The sequence below is a fragment of the Trypanosoma cruzi genome, genomic scaffold (assembly GCF_000209065.1).
Source record: "Trypanosoma cruzi strain CL Brener 1047053517151 genomic scaffold, whole genome shotgun sequence".
NCBI lineage: Eukaryota > Euglenozoa > Kinetoplastea > Trypanosomatida > Trypanosomatidae > Trypanosoma > Trypanosoma cruzi.
Window position 1 is genome coordinate 34,332 of NW_001849561.1, and position 16,648 is coordinate 50,979.

The following is a 16,648-nucleotide window of genomic DNA, read 5'->3' on the forward strand; positions in this document are numbered from 1 at the left end:
CACAGTAAATTGGAAAAAAGATAGAACACATAAATACACAGAAACAAAACAAAAAAGAGAGAAAGAGAGAGAGATGCGGAGCGATAAGTGGGAACTGAGAATGCTGAAGTTTGAATCCGCAACGCTACTGAGATGAGAAAATCTTACCTCATGATTCTGACCACTTGTCCCAATCTTGAAGCGCTGTTCTGTGGGGGGGGTGGTAATGATGCCAAGAAATAAATTTGTTCTCTGTTACGCACAAATAAAAAATAATAAAATAATGATAAAAATAAATAAATAAATAAACATAAACTCACATAAATAAATAACTAGAAAAAAAGGATGAGAAAGAACATATATATTATATAGCCACTCACAACAACAAAAAAAAAAAATAGATTTACACTCATCAAAGCAATCTAAGGGAGTAATACCCCATTGTATCTCATTCTAGCGTTTCCCTTTTCCCTTTTTCCTCGTAAGTATTTTCCGAGGATTTTAATACATGAAGTCTGCCTGACGAAAGTTCCTTCTTCTCATAGGCGACAAACACACACACAAGATCAACATCATCCCTCCCCCCAACTTTCACTGTAATTTATTGCTAATTCTCCTCCTCTTCCTACGACAACCATCATACAATAATAATCGGGTACCGTTCAGTCGTTCACCCGCTTTTTTATCAAACGCTTACTCATCCCCTCCGAAACTCGATTTAAAAGACCCTCCAGTCGATCGCATGCCTGCATGTGTAAAATTTGTGGCAACATCTTCTCCGATACGCCAAGCCAATTAAGAATCACATCCACATTCACAGCCACATCACCACCAAAGCGTAGTTGTGGAGAAAATTTTACATGTCGAAGAGCCTTCAGGTATCGATCATCCCTGGACCGTTTCTCGGCGTTCTGCTGCACCGTCTCCTCCGCAGTGGGAGCAAAAACGGCACCGGCTGCTGCAGCAGTGGCATCTCCACTGGATTTAGCATTAGAGGATGACTTTGTGTCCGATGAGTCCCCAGGGCGCTCCTGGTCAATCCTGCCAAACCGATGGAACACCTCCGCGTTACTCTTCGCGGTGAAGGAGCGCACAAGTTGAATCAACTCCTGAAAGTCCTGAAAGCGCGGGTTGCCCGTCCACGGGTTGGACTGGAGCAGCGTCAACATGAAGCCAACCTCAGCATCCCCAATCCCCTGCCGGGAGTAGAACTCAAAATTGTTGGTACCACGAAACCCGAGAATGACTACTTTGACGGCGCCAGGACGAAAGAGTTCTACGTTCTCCGTATTGATCTCAAGCACCTTCTTTACCGTCGTGTTTCCGTCACCGGGGCACTCCGCAAAGGACAGTCTCGCCTTGGGGAAGCTCGCAATGAGGCTCCCAGAACTCGTTGCCCCAGCCGAGGCGGTACCAAGCAGCAAAGTTGTCTGTTCCAGCTTCATGGTGAGTTTGCCACACGGAATGCGTGTGAGCGGGTTTCCCATACAGGGGATAATAAGACTTTTCTCCGCCTCGTCACTGGCAACGCTGGGTTTGTCACCGCCTTTGATCTCCTGGATGCTGGTGCTGCCTTTTCTATTGTTATTGTTATCACCGCTACTCAGAAAATTACTGTCTGATGATGACAAGATGCGTTTACTCTTGCCACTTGCCTTGTGTCGATCCAGCACCCACTCAATACCGTAAAAAGCTTCTTTCACCTTCCTCGTGAACGATGCGCGAGACGTTTTTATGCCACCATCCCGCAATCGCAAAAGAGAAACCTCCCTTTGCATCGACACGACCTCACCCACGCTGTTAAGGGAGTTAAATATCGCCGGCACTGTACTTGGTGTCACAAACACACTGCTTCTATACAGCGACAACTCCGCCTCCACTGTCCTGCGTTCCTCCTCACCCACTCCGTCCATGCAACCAAGGAAAATCTCTGTTGCCTGGCACTCAAACACATCCTTCAACTGCCGCTCCTTAAACATCGCGTGTAGTTTCTGCACGCACAACAACTCGCGGAAAGTGCGTCCTGTCGGTGAACACAACAAATTCCTCGCGTTATCTGCATTTTCAATGAGGAATGCTTTAATAAGCACGCTGTCAAGGTTGGCCACACCGGAAAGAACACCCTCAGAACGCAGTATAAAAGACCGTACCGCCAAATCAAAGCACGTCTTGTAACACACACACGCGGGAGATCGAGTCCTCAGCAGAATGAGACTAACGCCACCCAAGGTTGCCTGTTGCGCGTTACCAGAGCTGAGGTCAAGTCGCAACTTAATGTGAGATGCCGTGACGACAACGACCAGCACCTCCTCCACCTGGCCCTTACGCATCGCTTCTAGACCACGGCAAATAACGACACTCTTCCGTACATTCTCTTTTATGATGCTTGCACTGCGAGTAAACATCTGACGAATGCTCTGCAGCGACTCAAGCAGCGCCTTGTGCCAAAGCTCCTGCACAATGAAAAGCTGCGACAAATGCGGCGCTCGCACCGTAACTTCCAAATCAACACCTCCCGAGACATCAGACGGTGTATGAATGTACACGTTTGTAAGTTCCCACACGTGCTTTCGGCGTCGCAACGCGACACATGTCACTGCCTCTGGCAAAAACATCTCAAATGACTTCACTTCCAGCTTCGCTTGGCATTCCAGCTGCATCTTTCGAGCACAAATTGTGAATAAAATCGGCCCCGGCACAAATGCATTCGTGCCTTGAAAAGGCCCCAGTGGCTGTCCCAAAAATAGCTTCACGAAGAAGTCCAGACTGCCACCCCGCTCGTCCAAAAAAAGTGAGAGGGTTACCGTCGAGGCGGGCTCTGTCATCAGCACAAAGCGTAGTCCTGTGATGCGGATGTGAATGCTCGTAAATGTATTCTTTCCTCTGCTATCATGACCTGAGAATCCCGCGTCAGATGAGTGCTGAAATCCAAGTTGCGAAGAATTCGGGTAGTCTCCGCGATTCTGTTTCTGTCGCCGCAGTGCGATTAACCCGCTCGACGTTGCTCTGGACTGCGCCACCGCCTCGGCGAAGGCACTGGGCACCGGCAACGCCACATCGGCTATAGAAGAGTGTAGAGCAAGGTCGTTGCTGGTGATATCCCTCTCCCATCCCTTTACGAGGCCGAGTAATTTCGTCACGCGCTCACTGTTGCCGCGGTCATGCACCGTCGCCCACTCTTCAATTTCCTCTGCAAGCGACATGATAGAGGGCAAAATTTCAACCGTACTTGCCCGCAGCTCGACGCGGACAATTAATTCATGATCACCACTCGTGGAGTCACAAACAGTTGCCAACACCATCGTGGTGATATCCGGTGTTGGAAAGGCAAGCAGCTCTGCCATGGGGTACACCACAGTGGCAGCATCGGCAGCACCGAAACTCGCGGTGTTATTCTCCAACGCCTCAGGGGTGAACCTCACTCGCCTTCGGTGCGAACGGCCCATCTTACTTGTTGCGGCGTCAGAGGCCTGCGGGACACTGGGAGAGCCAACAGCGGCATCTCTCTGAATGGAGTAAACCTTCACCTCACCACGCTCAACCCGCATCGTCAAATCAAATTGGTACGAATTGGGGCTTTTATTGGCCGCGTTTGGCACATTTTGAAGAGTAAATGGATCGGCATGCCGTTCCTTTCGAGAAGTTCCCCCTTCTGTCGTTACATCCTCAGAAGGCCGTCGTGATGCAGAATATGGCAACGTGGCGGCCCCATCATGACTTGCTTTCGACACTTGACGAATTTTAAAAATGTCAGAGAGCGATGCGGACGGCATTTCTTTTGTGAACTGGCTAAGGATGCTCACAAAGCGTGTTGAGATCGAAATCTGGGGTGCGCTCATATCCATAACAGCACCAACTTTTACTGTGCTTCCACTCTTATTTACATGCAGCGGAACGTCAATAGAATTAACAAATACCTTTGAAAAGGAATTGCGGCATTCCTCACGGCTCAGGCTGGTGAGAGTTCCTAGTCCACCAAGAACGTGTGTGCGGCTAAGAAGATATTTTGCCGAAATGTCACTTTCCAGCGGTGAACCATCACTGAAATAAAGTTGCGCATCGTCCATCACGTATCGCGCCGTAAACGTCAATTTGGATGTGGCGTCCAGTTCTGCCGCATCAATGAAGCCACCAAAACTCTCAGTTGACCCTCTCGGTTGAATCACAGGAGCCCACCTCTGTGAATGAATGAGGCGGCACGCGAAGGTCGACTTTTCAACCTTCAGCTTCAGCGCCATGGTGGGAATAAAACGCCTGCGATTCAGTGCCAATGCGCCACGCCCAGAAATAAACACATCTTGGTCCCCCTCAATGACGTTGCGGTATGCCGCATCACCAAATGGCACAACTACAAGGAAATTCGACACTGTGGCAAAGAACTTGTTATCGGACCTTGCGTTAAAGAAATCTTCCTCTTCATCTGCTTCAGTTGCTATCTTTGACGGTGATGCGTAGGAGGGACGTTTACGAAACGCGGAGGTGCCTTGCGGCAACACCTGCGCCGTCAGTTCCTGTAGACGCTTTATATTTTCCCGTTGTGTTAGTTCCACCTGCGCGTCCACCTGCTTCCTTACGCGTGTCAACCGGCGGTAGGCTGCATGTTTGAAAAGCTGACGACGTAATAAACGACCCTCTCGCTGCGACTCAAACCGCAACTTCTCTGCAAGGTCTCTTGTCTCATCAAAGGACCGCCGCAGAAGCGGAGCCAGCCCGACACGGACAATAATAAGCGGCGACCTGACCGACAGATTCCATCGTGTGGCAGTGATGCCAAGCTTTCCAAGTTCATGCAAACCAACAGGAATCCCCCGCGATGCCGCAAAGATGTTCTCAAGAGCTGCCCGTACGTCATTTTTGTCGCTTCGCCCGCTGGAGAGTGTAAAGGACGTTTCAAAAAGGCCCCAAATGAAACCGCCAAGTGGGCGCACCAATCGCGCCGATTCCTCCGAGGCCAACGAAGCAGCGCGATTAGGCATCGCTGCCGCCATTGTGCTGGGTGCGGATACCTCGCTCTGAGACGCAAACATTGCTTGTCGTAGCGTGGACTGCAGTTGATCGTAATCGTCACGATCCACAAGAGCAATCTGCGCATTGACGACGTTCACCATCAATTTTGACATTCGGTACCTTCCCAAAAATGACATTTCCATCAGAGCATTGAGCTTCCGCACAGAGAAGCGCAGGTTCGTCATGGAGGTGAGGTACGACACACGGAGACCGCCCAGAAGAAACACAAAACGACCTTCCCATCCTGACGATAGTGCAAATGAAGTGTTCGTCACCGGCTGCTGGACACGTTCCTTCTCGCCTTCCTCCTCCCTACCAACAAAAAACGGCTTCGAGACGGCCGTGTACACGTCTGCAATCCTGTCCAAAATCAAAATCAAATGACTAATGATGGTCGAAGACACAGTTATCTCAACCGACTCCAATAAGCACATGCCGGTTCGCACCAGCTCGTCCTTGGCATAAATGGCATACACGCTTGGAAACTCCACCGCATGCCTCCCCGCCGAAGGACTTTCAGATGTCAATGTAAATGGATGTAGGTGGGCCTTAAAATTCAACCTCTTATCAGAGGAGAAGTTAAAAAATGCAGATGCGAGTGGAATCCTCAGCGCCGTGTGTATGCCATGCGGCAAATCCACTTTGACCCACACTTCATGCAACTGGACTGCACAACACGACGCATGAATCTTCTTCTGGTTGGGCAACGTCAAAGAAAGACAGCTATCACTAGCTTTCTCGCGGTTGAATTGGCGCATGGACTTGAGAAGCTTCTTTGCCTCTATCCACCCTTGTAACCATTCATGCACTTGGGCCTGCACGGTCTCAGTGGCTAGAGGACGATATGGCAAAAGGAAATAGACCTTTCCAACGTCAATCTGCAAGTTCATCTGCACTCCCTCAGGCGTAGCCCCGGGTTTCTTGTCAGAAGCTGCCTTTGAGTCACCATCGTTGGTGAGAATATGATTTTGGTCCGCATTATGAACGCCCACTGCCAATTCCTTTGCGGTCGCAACAAAGACGCGTGACTCCTTATGCTCCTGCATCGACTCCACGGGAGCTCGCATAGCGGCCCTCGAGGTGCCCGGCGGCACGATTACATCGGCAACATACTGCAACAATATAGATTCGGCAAAGAAGGAAGCCGTTTTTCTCAGATGCAACTCTGGCGTGACGGATGGTGGGGCCGCGCAGCGGCTCTTAGAAGCATGTGAACGCGCCCTCTGCGCCAAAACGTGCAGCCGCTTTCGTATCCACTCAGAAATCGCCTCCGTGAAGACGTGAGTCTGAACGCACTCTCGCGAGCTGATACGCTCCGCTCGGGACTCGACACACCCAGTGAGGTTGACCACCTTGAACTGCATATAGTTTAACTCCGAATGTAAGAAATAAGCGTCAAGCTGGCGCAACGTGAAGATACCTTTAATCACAACACCCAAACTGCCACCAGGCGCTTTCATATTAAGAGGAGGTAACTGTCCCTTCAACCATCTGAAATGTCTATTAGGCGACTCTATGTCACTCTCCGCCACAATCGATACCACTGTCACCCTCTTCTTTGCCGCAGCGAAAATGCGCAGCGCTGACGGATAACATTTGACCAACAATTCTTCAATTTCCCCGAGGAGCTGCACCTCCACATCGCGTCTTCCCCGCTCCAATGGAATTTGAGTCTGCAATTCAGAACTTGGCAAAGATGCACCCATCATTCTTGATGCAGTCGGAGGCACGGAGCTTATCATGCCCATGTTCGACAAGGCACCATCACCATTCCACTTCAATGGAACCCTCGCAATGAATTTCGCCGAGGGACGCTTCACCTCAATGATGTTAGACAACCCCTTTTTAACGTGTATGTAACGTCCTTCGCGGAAAACGTCAATAAGTTCAACACGGAATAAGTTTATATTTCCAACGCCCTGAACGGTGATACTCGCCTCAATGCCAAAGTGCTCCAGTGAGGCAAATGGAACATCCATGGACGAAGATTGTTTGGGAAATACAATGTCACGGAAGCTTTCTGTACGTTTGTGGGGAAGCAGGATGGGAACAGGTACGGGGGTAAGGGGGACATTTTCTCTTTGCTGGGCCTGTCGCATGTTCTGAAGCTGCTGCAGCATCGAATGGACTGAATGAGCAAAAAAGAAAAAGTCGCGTGTGAGATGCAGGGCAACCGTATCCACAGAGAGACGGCACGTCCCGCTCCCTATACCTTGATGATTGTCACGCTTTCCACGCCCGCACAGAGATGTGAGGTATGCCACAGCCAGTGTGTCCTTCTCTTCATCGTATGCAATGCCGGGAACTTTTATTTGCAAGTTTCCACTACGCACCGCGGGCTCATACTCAATCTGTGTGATGACAGCAAGTGAGGAAAGCGTGACGGAAGCAGACAAAGCGCGCTTCTCGACCGGCATTGCGGCATGTGCTGGTGGCAGAGTTTGCTGCATGACAAACTGAAAAGACCGCACACCCAGAGTCGTTGCGTACACTCCATTGGCCTTGTCGCCAGGTGCTACATATTCTCGAGGAACCGGAAGATCCGTTAATGCCTTCACCTCAATGCAAGGAAAAATGACGCTTGTAATCTTTACTTCTGACAGCCATCGCTTTTGGTGCGCGCGATTCCTGCTAAGCTCCTTTCGAATCACACGCTGCTGTTGTATTTGTGCCCCTGTTTGACTCCCGTCATCGTCCAATTCGTTGTTACCCCACGCACTCGAGGTTCCCTGCGAGAACGAAGTCTTCGACATTGGTGCGGCCATGAGGGATTGGTAGTAGTGCACCTGCGTGAAGAACCGCGCCTCGGCCTCAAAAGACAGCTTCTCCAAGAACGGCCTCGTCAAAAGCACTGTGATCGGTGCCACCGCCTCCACGTGCAGATGCTTCGACGTGGCCCCCTCCCGTGAGCGTTTGCGGTTGTCGGTTTGTCGTAGAGCCCACGCGTCAGACTCCTCGTCGTTGTCACCGCCGAGGGCAAGACTCAACATAGCCTGCGCCATGCAAAAGTTTGGTGCTCGATGGGGACTCATGGACGCAAAGAACTTTGTCGACGGAAGCGGCGCGTGAAAGCACGTGAAATCGCGGATGCCGCCCTTTGCTTGCCGTGTCGCCGCACTGTAGTTCAGCGACGTCACCTCGTCGTCAGCCCGCGAGTGCAGAAAAAACGGCCGCAGAAACGATGTGAAAGATTCCAAGGGACGCAACATAAAATCGTTTGTCAATCCGACATCTCTCACCAAAGAAGACGGTGGGACCACATCAACAGCAGCATTCGCAGCGGCAAAGGCGTCGTTTGCGAGAATCGAAGTGCGATCACTCCCCGTGCACTCCATCTCTTCAAACTCGTCGTCTTCCAAGTCCTTATCGCTTGTTGCAGAGAGACACGTCGCATACCGTTGAGAGGTGTTGTTATTGTTGTCATTTGAAGAAGCCCTTTGCAAATTCACCTCCGCAGAACGCGTAGAGCACGCAGACAGAGTATTTGTCGCCAGCGGGCTTTCAGGTTTCTCTTGAAAAGATATAAATTTCTCTAAAAAAGAAATCGTCGCTCGGCGTGCGCTCCCTCGCAGGCGCTCCTCTTCCTCCTCATGTGTATCTTCCTCCCCGGCGCCGTTTGCATGCACCGGTTGTGTGCCACTTACGCCCGTTTCTGGCTTCTTGGCAGTGCTCGTCTCCAGTGGGGTCTCTGTTGCAAAAGAAGGACAAAAGTTAAAAACGTGATCCATGTCGTTCTCGTCCAAAAACCGCCGCTGCTTCTCCAAAGGATGCTCAAGTCCTTGGTCGAAGGGATACGCCGTGCAGTTACGCATGCGCAGCGACGTTTCCACGTGAAACACCTCCAAAAAGTCCTCACTGAGTTTCGATTCCTCATGCGCGCTGAGTCGACAGAACCCACGCAATGCGATGTCCCGCACAGCAGCACTCACACGACTGTTGGAGTTCAGGTCGTTGAGGGTCGAGGAGGCAAGTTGCACCCCGCGCGGAAGCTGCAGTTCCAAGTAGCCATCGGGGCCAACACGCACACACCCCGCGACACACTCAAGCGACGCAAGGATCGTGACAACAGCGTGGTCCTTCGCCTCGTCCGCTGCCGCTTCAAAAGCCTCAAGGTATTTGTTGAAATCCACGGCCATCAATTCGGGAATCGACTCTGAGAAGGGCACCTTTAAAATGGGACCGTCGCGGGCAAGAAATCGCTCCAGTGCCAACCGCGCATCCGTGATCTTATTGAGCGTAGCAGATCCCTTCCTTCTCGTACAGCCTTCACTCCGGACGCGAGAAAACGGCAAAATGTCATCCTCCGTGGGAAGTATTCTGATGGTTTTACGCCGCGGGTGCGCCGACTGCGGCATGAGGTGCTGTGCAGAGTACGCCGCCCGTGTCTTCGCGGTTTCAATCTCCCGCAGAAGTCTCGCATCACGCAGAGGGAACTGTCGCATTAGCGTGTTCAGTAGCTGCGTCAGCATTGCCACCTGCTCCACAGTCACCTCAAATGTGATGCCGTCAAGTATTATATTCATCGCCCTGTGAAAAGGTGTCCGCATGGGCATTGGTCCGAAGTGCTGGATAGAGCTAATCTTAATTTCTCCCAGGCAAAGGAATGACCCTTCCACGAGATTGTCTCCATCCTGTTCAAAAAAACGTCCAGTGATCGGAGTAGCTGTGATGCTCATGTCAGTTGAGGCGCACTGTTTGATGAAGGAAAAGTTGAATTTGGCACCGCAAAGATTCAACTTGGGTGAGTTCTCCTCGCCACTTCTTAGCGTGACGTCCATGTCTAAGATATTGAGAGTCATGCTGAGTTCCTGAATAGTACAACGTGGTTCGTCCTTCTGCAAGTAAGCATTAAACCTCCGACGCACGTTTTTCGGTACATCTAGCTTGGGCTGAATCTTAGAAAGTGGCCAAAAGAGCTCTTCAGGTCGGATTACACACTGCGAATCACCAAAGAGGTTATCGATCAACTCAATAAAAGAAGAAATATGCGGAGACATCAGAAACCCACGCAGGCCGGTTAGTTGAATGTCCATGTGAAGATGATTGAGAAGCTTCGTTCTGCCTGTTGCAGGATCCACTGGTGTCTTATCCTGTGGCACCGTCTGGTTCGGTATGTACACGTTCTGCAACCCCCTCAGAGAGATCTCATCGGCCCGTGCAAACGGCTCTGTGGTACCCACGAGTCTGTACAGCGGATGTGTCGGCGGGAGGCTCAAGCTCACATCAACATCCCGCAAGATCATCTCAAAGGGGCGCTGCACCTCCGTTGACGCACTCAAAAAGTACGTGTCATTTGGCAGTGTAATAAACAAATGGCCCGTGCCGTTGATGTAAAAGTTCATAAAACTGTTGAGGGACTCTTCATTCAGGTCCTCGCTGAAGACGACGTTCTGTGGGTTGCAGTTCAAATGCAAGATAGCGGGAGCTGTAAAAAATAACTCAATCCGCTTCACATTTGGGCTGAACTCCGTCACGAACCGGCTGTACGTGTTGTAAATCTCCGTCGTCAGTGGCACGCCGTGGTACATCTCAGCCACAAACTGCCAATCCGTAATGAGGTCCATGAAGAATTCGACGTGGTCCATGTACCACCACACCTCCAGCTCGCCAAAGGAAGGCAGCACGTTCCATAGTTTCCGCCCCGTGTACACGCGATCGTCTTCCCTGTCAATGAAGAGTTCAATTGTACTCATCCGCGCAAGCAACGTGCTCTCTTCTTGAATGCCGTTTGTAGCCAGTGACACATTTCTCCCTGAAAAGAGACTCTCAAACCACAGCTTATTCTCACCACTTAAAAGAAACTGCGGCTTTTGTATGTACTGCGACTCGCGGCCCAATGTCATGAGTATAACCCCCTTGCGTCCCGAGTCACGAATGCCAAAGGGCGGCGAAGGGCAAGGTGCTTTTCGCTTAAACGGCACCGTCACACACGTGTCACGAAGAAATTCCACAAGCAGCTCCAAACCAGCGAGCGGACGTGGTTTGCTGAGCTCAAAGTTCAATGACTCAAGCGGCTTGTATGTGAACGGCAAAAAGAAGTTTTTTAACTCCATAAGCGAGTAGTGGGACCACGGGCCGTAGCAAATTTCAGGGACGTCAAGGAGCACCTCCAACCCCATGTGCGGTAGTTCCACCTCGCGGCTCACCTCTTCGCCCGCGTAAACATTTGTCACATCGCGATAGAAAACGATGTGTATGGTAGAGTTCTCCTTGCCGTTAAGGAGCATGCCGTAGTTACGAATGAGTGATGACGCCTCATCAATAACAAGGCCTTGCGTTTCATTTGAGGGCGTGCCCCTAACCATCATCATAAGCGATTTACCCCAGGAGTTCTTTTTCTCCTTGTGGAGAGGAATATTCCTGTCTTCCTTCTCCTTTTTCATGGGGCACCAGCGCGCATGCACCTCTTCCAGCGTCATTTCTGTAACAAAGCGGTAGAGGTCAATGCTGGGCATGCCATCCATCGTCAAGTAACTGTGACACTCCCCACGCTTGAAACCAAAGTGCAAAAAGTACGGGTGTGCAGCACCGGCCCCACCAATATCGGCGTAACTTCCGTACATCTCAACCTCCACGGCACCAATAAAGTCAAACAAACGCTGTACAATGCTCTTTGTGTTCTTCAAACGCTGCTGTTCCTCCAACGCCCTCGTCAACGACTCATCACTGTAGGTTTGACTCCCATCCGAGTCACCACGTGTCAATATCCTCATACCTTCGTCCTCGTTTGATTGATTCCTATCCCGCGCCTTCAACAGACGACTAAGAAAACCTCTCATGGTCCAACCATGCAGGGAAGGACGATGCGTCACTTCGTGAGAATTTTCAGAAGCGCCTTCACTTGGTGCCAATTTTCTGTAGTTCCATGTGGCATTATAAAAGCAGAGGCCCAAGCCGTTCAAGTGCACACGGACTTTGCCACGGCTCTGTGGTATCTGCACAATGTCTATATTGAATAAACTTGTGGAAACGCCATCATTATCATGAACTTCGCCAGTATCTTGGTTTGATTCCCCTCGTTCGCATTGAGCTCCACAATCCACTACAGATGAAAAGTTGGAATCTACATTTTGATTGAAGGCGAATTGTGGGCCTTCCTGCCCCATTTGCGTCCACGGAGAAAAATCCCTGTCGTTGCTCTCGTCATGATTGCCGTGGGGACCAACGTAGTCTGCTGTGGAGAGAAGCGTGTCTCCATTCACACCATCAACCTCCCTAAACGGTGCCACAGCGGCGCGATTGCCAACATCCAATTCAACGAACGGTGCGTCCTCTGCCATCTCACTGCCATTTCCCTCGAGTCGCACCCGCACCGCCCGTTCATCCCGCAGTACATCCACAATCACGCCCTGCACCCACTCCTTCTTCACCTTCACTCTGCAGCGCGCGCCCTTCAAATCATCGAACATGAATTCCTTCACGACCGTCCATGACGGGTCCTCCAACCACGAGTCCCAGAAGCAAAAAGAGACGTACCCGTCCATGAGGCGAAGCGACAGGTTCTCATCCTGGTAGAAGAAGTCCTGGACAAATATGCGGCAACTCAGTGGGGCGATAAATATGCTGCCGAGACGCACACGCGCTGTTGACGACAAAATGCAGTACCGCAGAAACAGCTGGACGGCAAACCCCAATATTTTGTGCGTGTACAGCATCGTAAAGAGACAACACAAAAACAGAAAAATGACGGAGAAGAGTAACTTAATAAAATCCGTCGCCTTAAAATCCATTGCAGCTTGTGTTCTTTGCCTCCGCCTTACGTCACCTCTCCACCCCTCTCTCTTTGTTTCTTCTTTCCCCAGCTCGTGTGCGCTGATAACCGAGACGCTCCCCGGTAAGATGCGTAATGGTCCGCTACCTCCTTTATTGTACTTGGGCTAAAAATAATAATAATAACCACAACAAACCTCAGGTAGTGGTAGAAAAAGATGATCCTACAAAAACAAAAAAAAAAGGATTTGACCAAATAAGCAAACAAATATAGCAGTAAGGTCAAGGCAGAGCTTACTGCGGTTGTGCTACTTCACCCGCTTCCTAATTTTTCAAATGATGTCTCTGTAGAAAAAAAAAAAAATACACACGTGTCGGGCACGCCCAAAACGGTGCCAAAGAAAAACTTCCTCCTCCCTTCACCTCCGTAAATACAAAACCCCTTGTTCCTTTCAAATGCCTGGTGTGGGTATATATGTATATGTGCGTATTCACTTCGGGGCAACGAGAGAAAAAAGGGAGAGAAAGAGGGAGAGAAGTAATAAAACCACAGCAATGCATAAAATCAACAACACCCACACATTGCACATGAAAGCAATTTCCATGAAATTATCAGAGGTTTTAAGCAAAATAAAGTTCCTACAACTCGTCACTCTCGCTCTCTTCCACAGCAAAGCGATTCGCATTTGTATTTTTCACCACAAGCGCCTTCGCCTGGCGCACATCCTCCTGCACCTTTTCCGATTGCATTTCGGCAAAACGCCCCTGCAGTGTCTGGGGCTTCCCTGTCTTTTCCTCCATCGCGATCCGGGCTCGTTTGCGGTACGCAATCGAGTTGGGAAGGACACCCGTTCGTGCCAGCTGCGCCTTCGTCTCATACTCCGACTTTGTGAAGACACCCCCACGGCGCTGCACGCTGGAGTAAAACAGCATCTGCTGCTGCGACGGGCCCGAGACGGATGTCCTGACAACCGTGGCGGAGTGCTGCCCGGCCTGCGGCTGAGATGCCTGAAAGGGCGAAATGAAAGCGGCGGGAATCGTGCCATCATCCACGACTATTGGAGCCTTCGAGCGAGCGCCGGGGTGTCCCCTCGTCTTTGCGTGGGGCTGCCCGTGACGTGGCGGGCGGTCGTTGCGGGTGGTGCGATGATGGCTGTTGGTTCGGTGGTGCGGCCTGTTGCTCAGGACATTGTGCTTCACCATCGACAGAACTATTCTCACTGTACAGAAAAAGAAAAAAAAAAAAGAAAAGAAAAAAAGACAACTGAGGCAACGTCGGCCCTCCCCGCAACTACTCACACGGCAGCAAAAACGCAGTCCGCATGCACAAACCACACGTTCCCCACCACCGCCACTGCCGTCCTCGTTACGTGTTTCTGGTCGTTCTCTACATCACACCCAAAGGGACGAAGAACTCACGGGCCACACACGTCCCCCACGATCCGCGGCTGCCGCCCCAACTCACTCCGTCACCTGCTGCGCTTCCGGGGAGAGTCGAAAGCGGAGCAGTCTTGAGCCCCCCGAAGCCTCGTCCGCTTCCACCGCGTAGATCGTCTCCTCTCGTGAGTCCAGAGCGATGGCGCAAAGAGATGGGCACGTTGTGCGCACAATGCCGCTCACCTCGCCATCCCTCCCAATGACCGTAATGATGCCGCCAGCGCCTTCATTGGGTGAGGATGACGATGAAGATCCCTTCATGTCGTACTGGATCACAAAAATGGAGCCGTCACTTTTTCTAACGGCGATGGCGCTGGGGCCCATTCCCCCTTGCAGCTGCGCAAAGACACTTCCAATGTAGTACGTCCCTCGAAGCACAAACCGAAGGACGCGGTTGGTGCCCTGCTCGCAGACATACACGCTTTTGTCGCTTGTCACGGCAATTCCCGTCGGGCGTATGAGACCACGACGACAGAGTGGAACAACTTGGCTGTGCCCCTGCAGCGTGCGGAAGACGGCGCCCACCGGGTCGGCAAACGACGAGTCACCCTCTGCCCCGGCGTCGGTAAAAAACAACTCACCGTCCGGTGCGACGGCGAGAGCTGTCGGTCCCACAAACTGTCTATTTTCAAAGCTGTTCAGGTAGCGCACAACAGTGTAATCCACCTCACCACGATCATTGTCGCACTTCTCGTCCTTCTCAGCATGCCCCTTGGCATTTGGTACCGCCTCCAGCTTCAGGATGGCGTTCTCACTGCGGTCGGTGAGGTATACATCACCGTTGCGGGGATCGATGGCGAGAGCATGTGGCGAAGTCTCCGTCGCCATGATGGGAATCATCGTGCCGTTCGTCTTGTTGAGACGAAGCAGCTCTCCGCTGCACGCGCATACGGCAAATACGTCGTCGTTTGCATCTAACGCCAGGCCTGTCAAGAGACGGCCCGGAAGCTCGGCAACAAGTTCCATTATAAAATGATACTCCGAGGAGTTATGCTTGCAGCCACGACCCTCCACTGTCCCTGATGCTGGCAGTGACGATGACTCCTTCACAAGTACCCTTTTTGTTGTTGTTGTTGTTGTTCTCCACATCGAAAAAGAATACGCATACATACGTCCACACACACAAAAAAAAAAAAAAGAGAGAAAGAAAGAAAGAGAGATGGGTCTCAAAAAAATGAGAAAGGGGTCAATCACCCCTTCAGTCAAAAAGTTTCTTCTCTCCATTGCTCACTCCCCCGCACAACCAGCCTTGCACGCACAGGCAAATACAAGAAAAAATAAAAAAATAAACGCAGCAGTTTGTTCCTTAACAACAATGTTAGAGTCGCCTTCTTCGCACACACACACTCACACTCACATCTGGATTCTCTCTCCATTATTCTCAGCACAATTGCCAGCCATCCTGCAGGAATTCAACACGGTCATTAGAGTAATCGGTGACATCTTCACCAACGTCGCTAAGATCCTCAAGTATTTGCCGCATCTCCTCCACTGTGGTACTTGGGGCACTCTGTTGAACCCCATGTCCGGACGTCGTGTTGTCCTCCTCACCCTCTGTTTCTTCCTCAATGAGGTGCACATGACGCTCCTGCTCCACCCAGTAGTGGTGAAACAAAAACTGCAGCACAAGCCCACACACCCACCGAAGCTCAGACAGAAGGGGCAGGGCACCGTGCGCCACACGTTGCCGCACCTCCACCGCCTCCTCGGGAAAGCCAATCAGTCGAGCCCGCTTCCTGTAAGTGTCCGCCGCCCCACGAGCAAAACTGCCTGTCATGAGATGCACCGCACGTGATATCGCCGCACCATAAAAAGAAACAGCACCCGAAGACGAAAGCTGATCTCCTTCGTCAAGTGAAAAAGCCTCCATCAGAAGCGCTGTGGCCTCCGCATACGCCGGAAGCTGCCGGTTTTTACGCTCACGTGCCTTCCACACAAGTTGGATGCGGTTCAATGCCTTGCGCCTAGCTTCTGTCAGGCCCGTCCCGTCCTGAGGATCAAATAGCATTTGCTTCACACGCTTCCACTCATCCCACCCGTGTCCAAACACACTCGGCGCTAAGCGGGAAAAGGACAAAAAGGGTGCAGTAGAAAAGGCGAACTCCCCTTCCGCCGACGCAGAACCCACCGCCTTCGTGTTTGAAACGTCGGCACGGATCCTTCCAGAGGTGCCTGTAGGCGCAACAGCATCCAAATCGCCCAGTTCCCCCAGTCCACTTTTGATGCAAGTTCCCCTTTTGCGCTTCTCGTTGGGTGAATTCTGCCACGCCCGACTGCGCTTCCTCGCCGTATTTTTGGGCATGTAGATATCTATATGGATATGTGTGTGTGTGTGTGTCAGTGCCCACTCCGCTCCCTTTTGTGATGGCCCGGCAGAAAAAAAAAAAGTGAAGGGTGTTGTATTGACCAATCGCAAAAACAAAAACAAAAAATCAATTCTTAATAAAACAGCGGATTCTATGAAACGCGGAGAACAAGAAGACCAAATAAAATCCACAAGAAGAGACCCACTCAG

The 16,648-nt window shown here is 51.2% G+C and overlaps 4 protein-coding genes across 4 annotated transcripts, besides 9 other annotated features; all 4 read right to left on the minus strand.

The window, feature by feature from the left end:
* Window positions 1-342: part of a sequence feature (heterozygous, non-Esmeraldo-like haplotype) that runs on past the window's edge.
* Window positions 243-311: a microsatellite.
* Window positions 343-667: a sequence feature (areas merged during assembly that could not be assigned to a particular haplotype. This can correspond to areas where the two haplotypes were merged or to regions with more than two copies in the genome that were merged during assembly.).
* Tc00.1047053509109.80 (hypothetical protein, conserved) lies at window positions 642-12,716 on the minus strand (the record flags this gene model as incomplete). Its single annotated transcript, XM_811581.1, has 1 exon — window positions 642-12,716. The coding sequence occupies one exon, from the start codon at window positions 12,714-12,716 to the stop codon at window positions 642-644; it is 12,075 nt and encodes a 4,024-aa protein (XP_816674.1).
* Window positions 668-1,708: a sequence feature (heterozygous, non-Esmeraldo-like haplotype).
* Window positions 1,709-11,019: a sequence feature (areas not merged during assembly with more than two copies in the genome that could not be assigned to a particular haplotype).
* Window positions 11,020-16,648: part of a sequence feature (heterozygous, non-Esmeraldo-like haplotype) that runs on past the window's edge.
* On the minus strand, window positions 13,336-13,899 carry Tc00.1047053509109.90 (hypothetical protein, conserved; the record flags this gene model as incomplete). The annotated part of the gene is made up of 1 exon (XM_811582.1): window positions 13,336-13,899. One exon carries the CDS (start codon window positions 13,897-13,899, stop codon window positions 13,336-13,338), a length of 564 nt encoding a protein of 187 aa, XP_816675.1.
* Window positions 13,925-13,955: a microsatellite.
* Window positions 14,158-15,243, minus strand: Tc00.1047053509109.100 (hypothetical protein, conserved; the record flags this gene model as incomplete). The annotated part of the gene is made up of 1 exon (XM_811583.1): window positions 14,158-15,243. The coding sequence occupies one exon, from the start codon at window positions 15,241-15,243 to the stop codon at window positions 14,158-14,160; it is 1,086 nt and encodes a 361-aa protein (XP_816676.1).
* Window positions 15,195-15,214: a microsatellite.
* Window positions 15,258-15,293: a microsatellite.
* Window positions 15,515-16,435, minus strand: Tc00.1047053509109.110 (hypothetical protein, conserved; the record flags this gene model as incomplete). The annotated part of the gene is made up of 1 exon (XM_811584.1): window positions 15,515-16,435. The coding sequence occupies one exon, from the start codon at window positions 16,433-16,435 to the stop codon at window positions 15,515-15,517; it is 921 nt and encodes a 306-aa protein (XP_816677.1).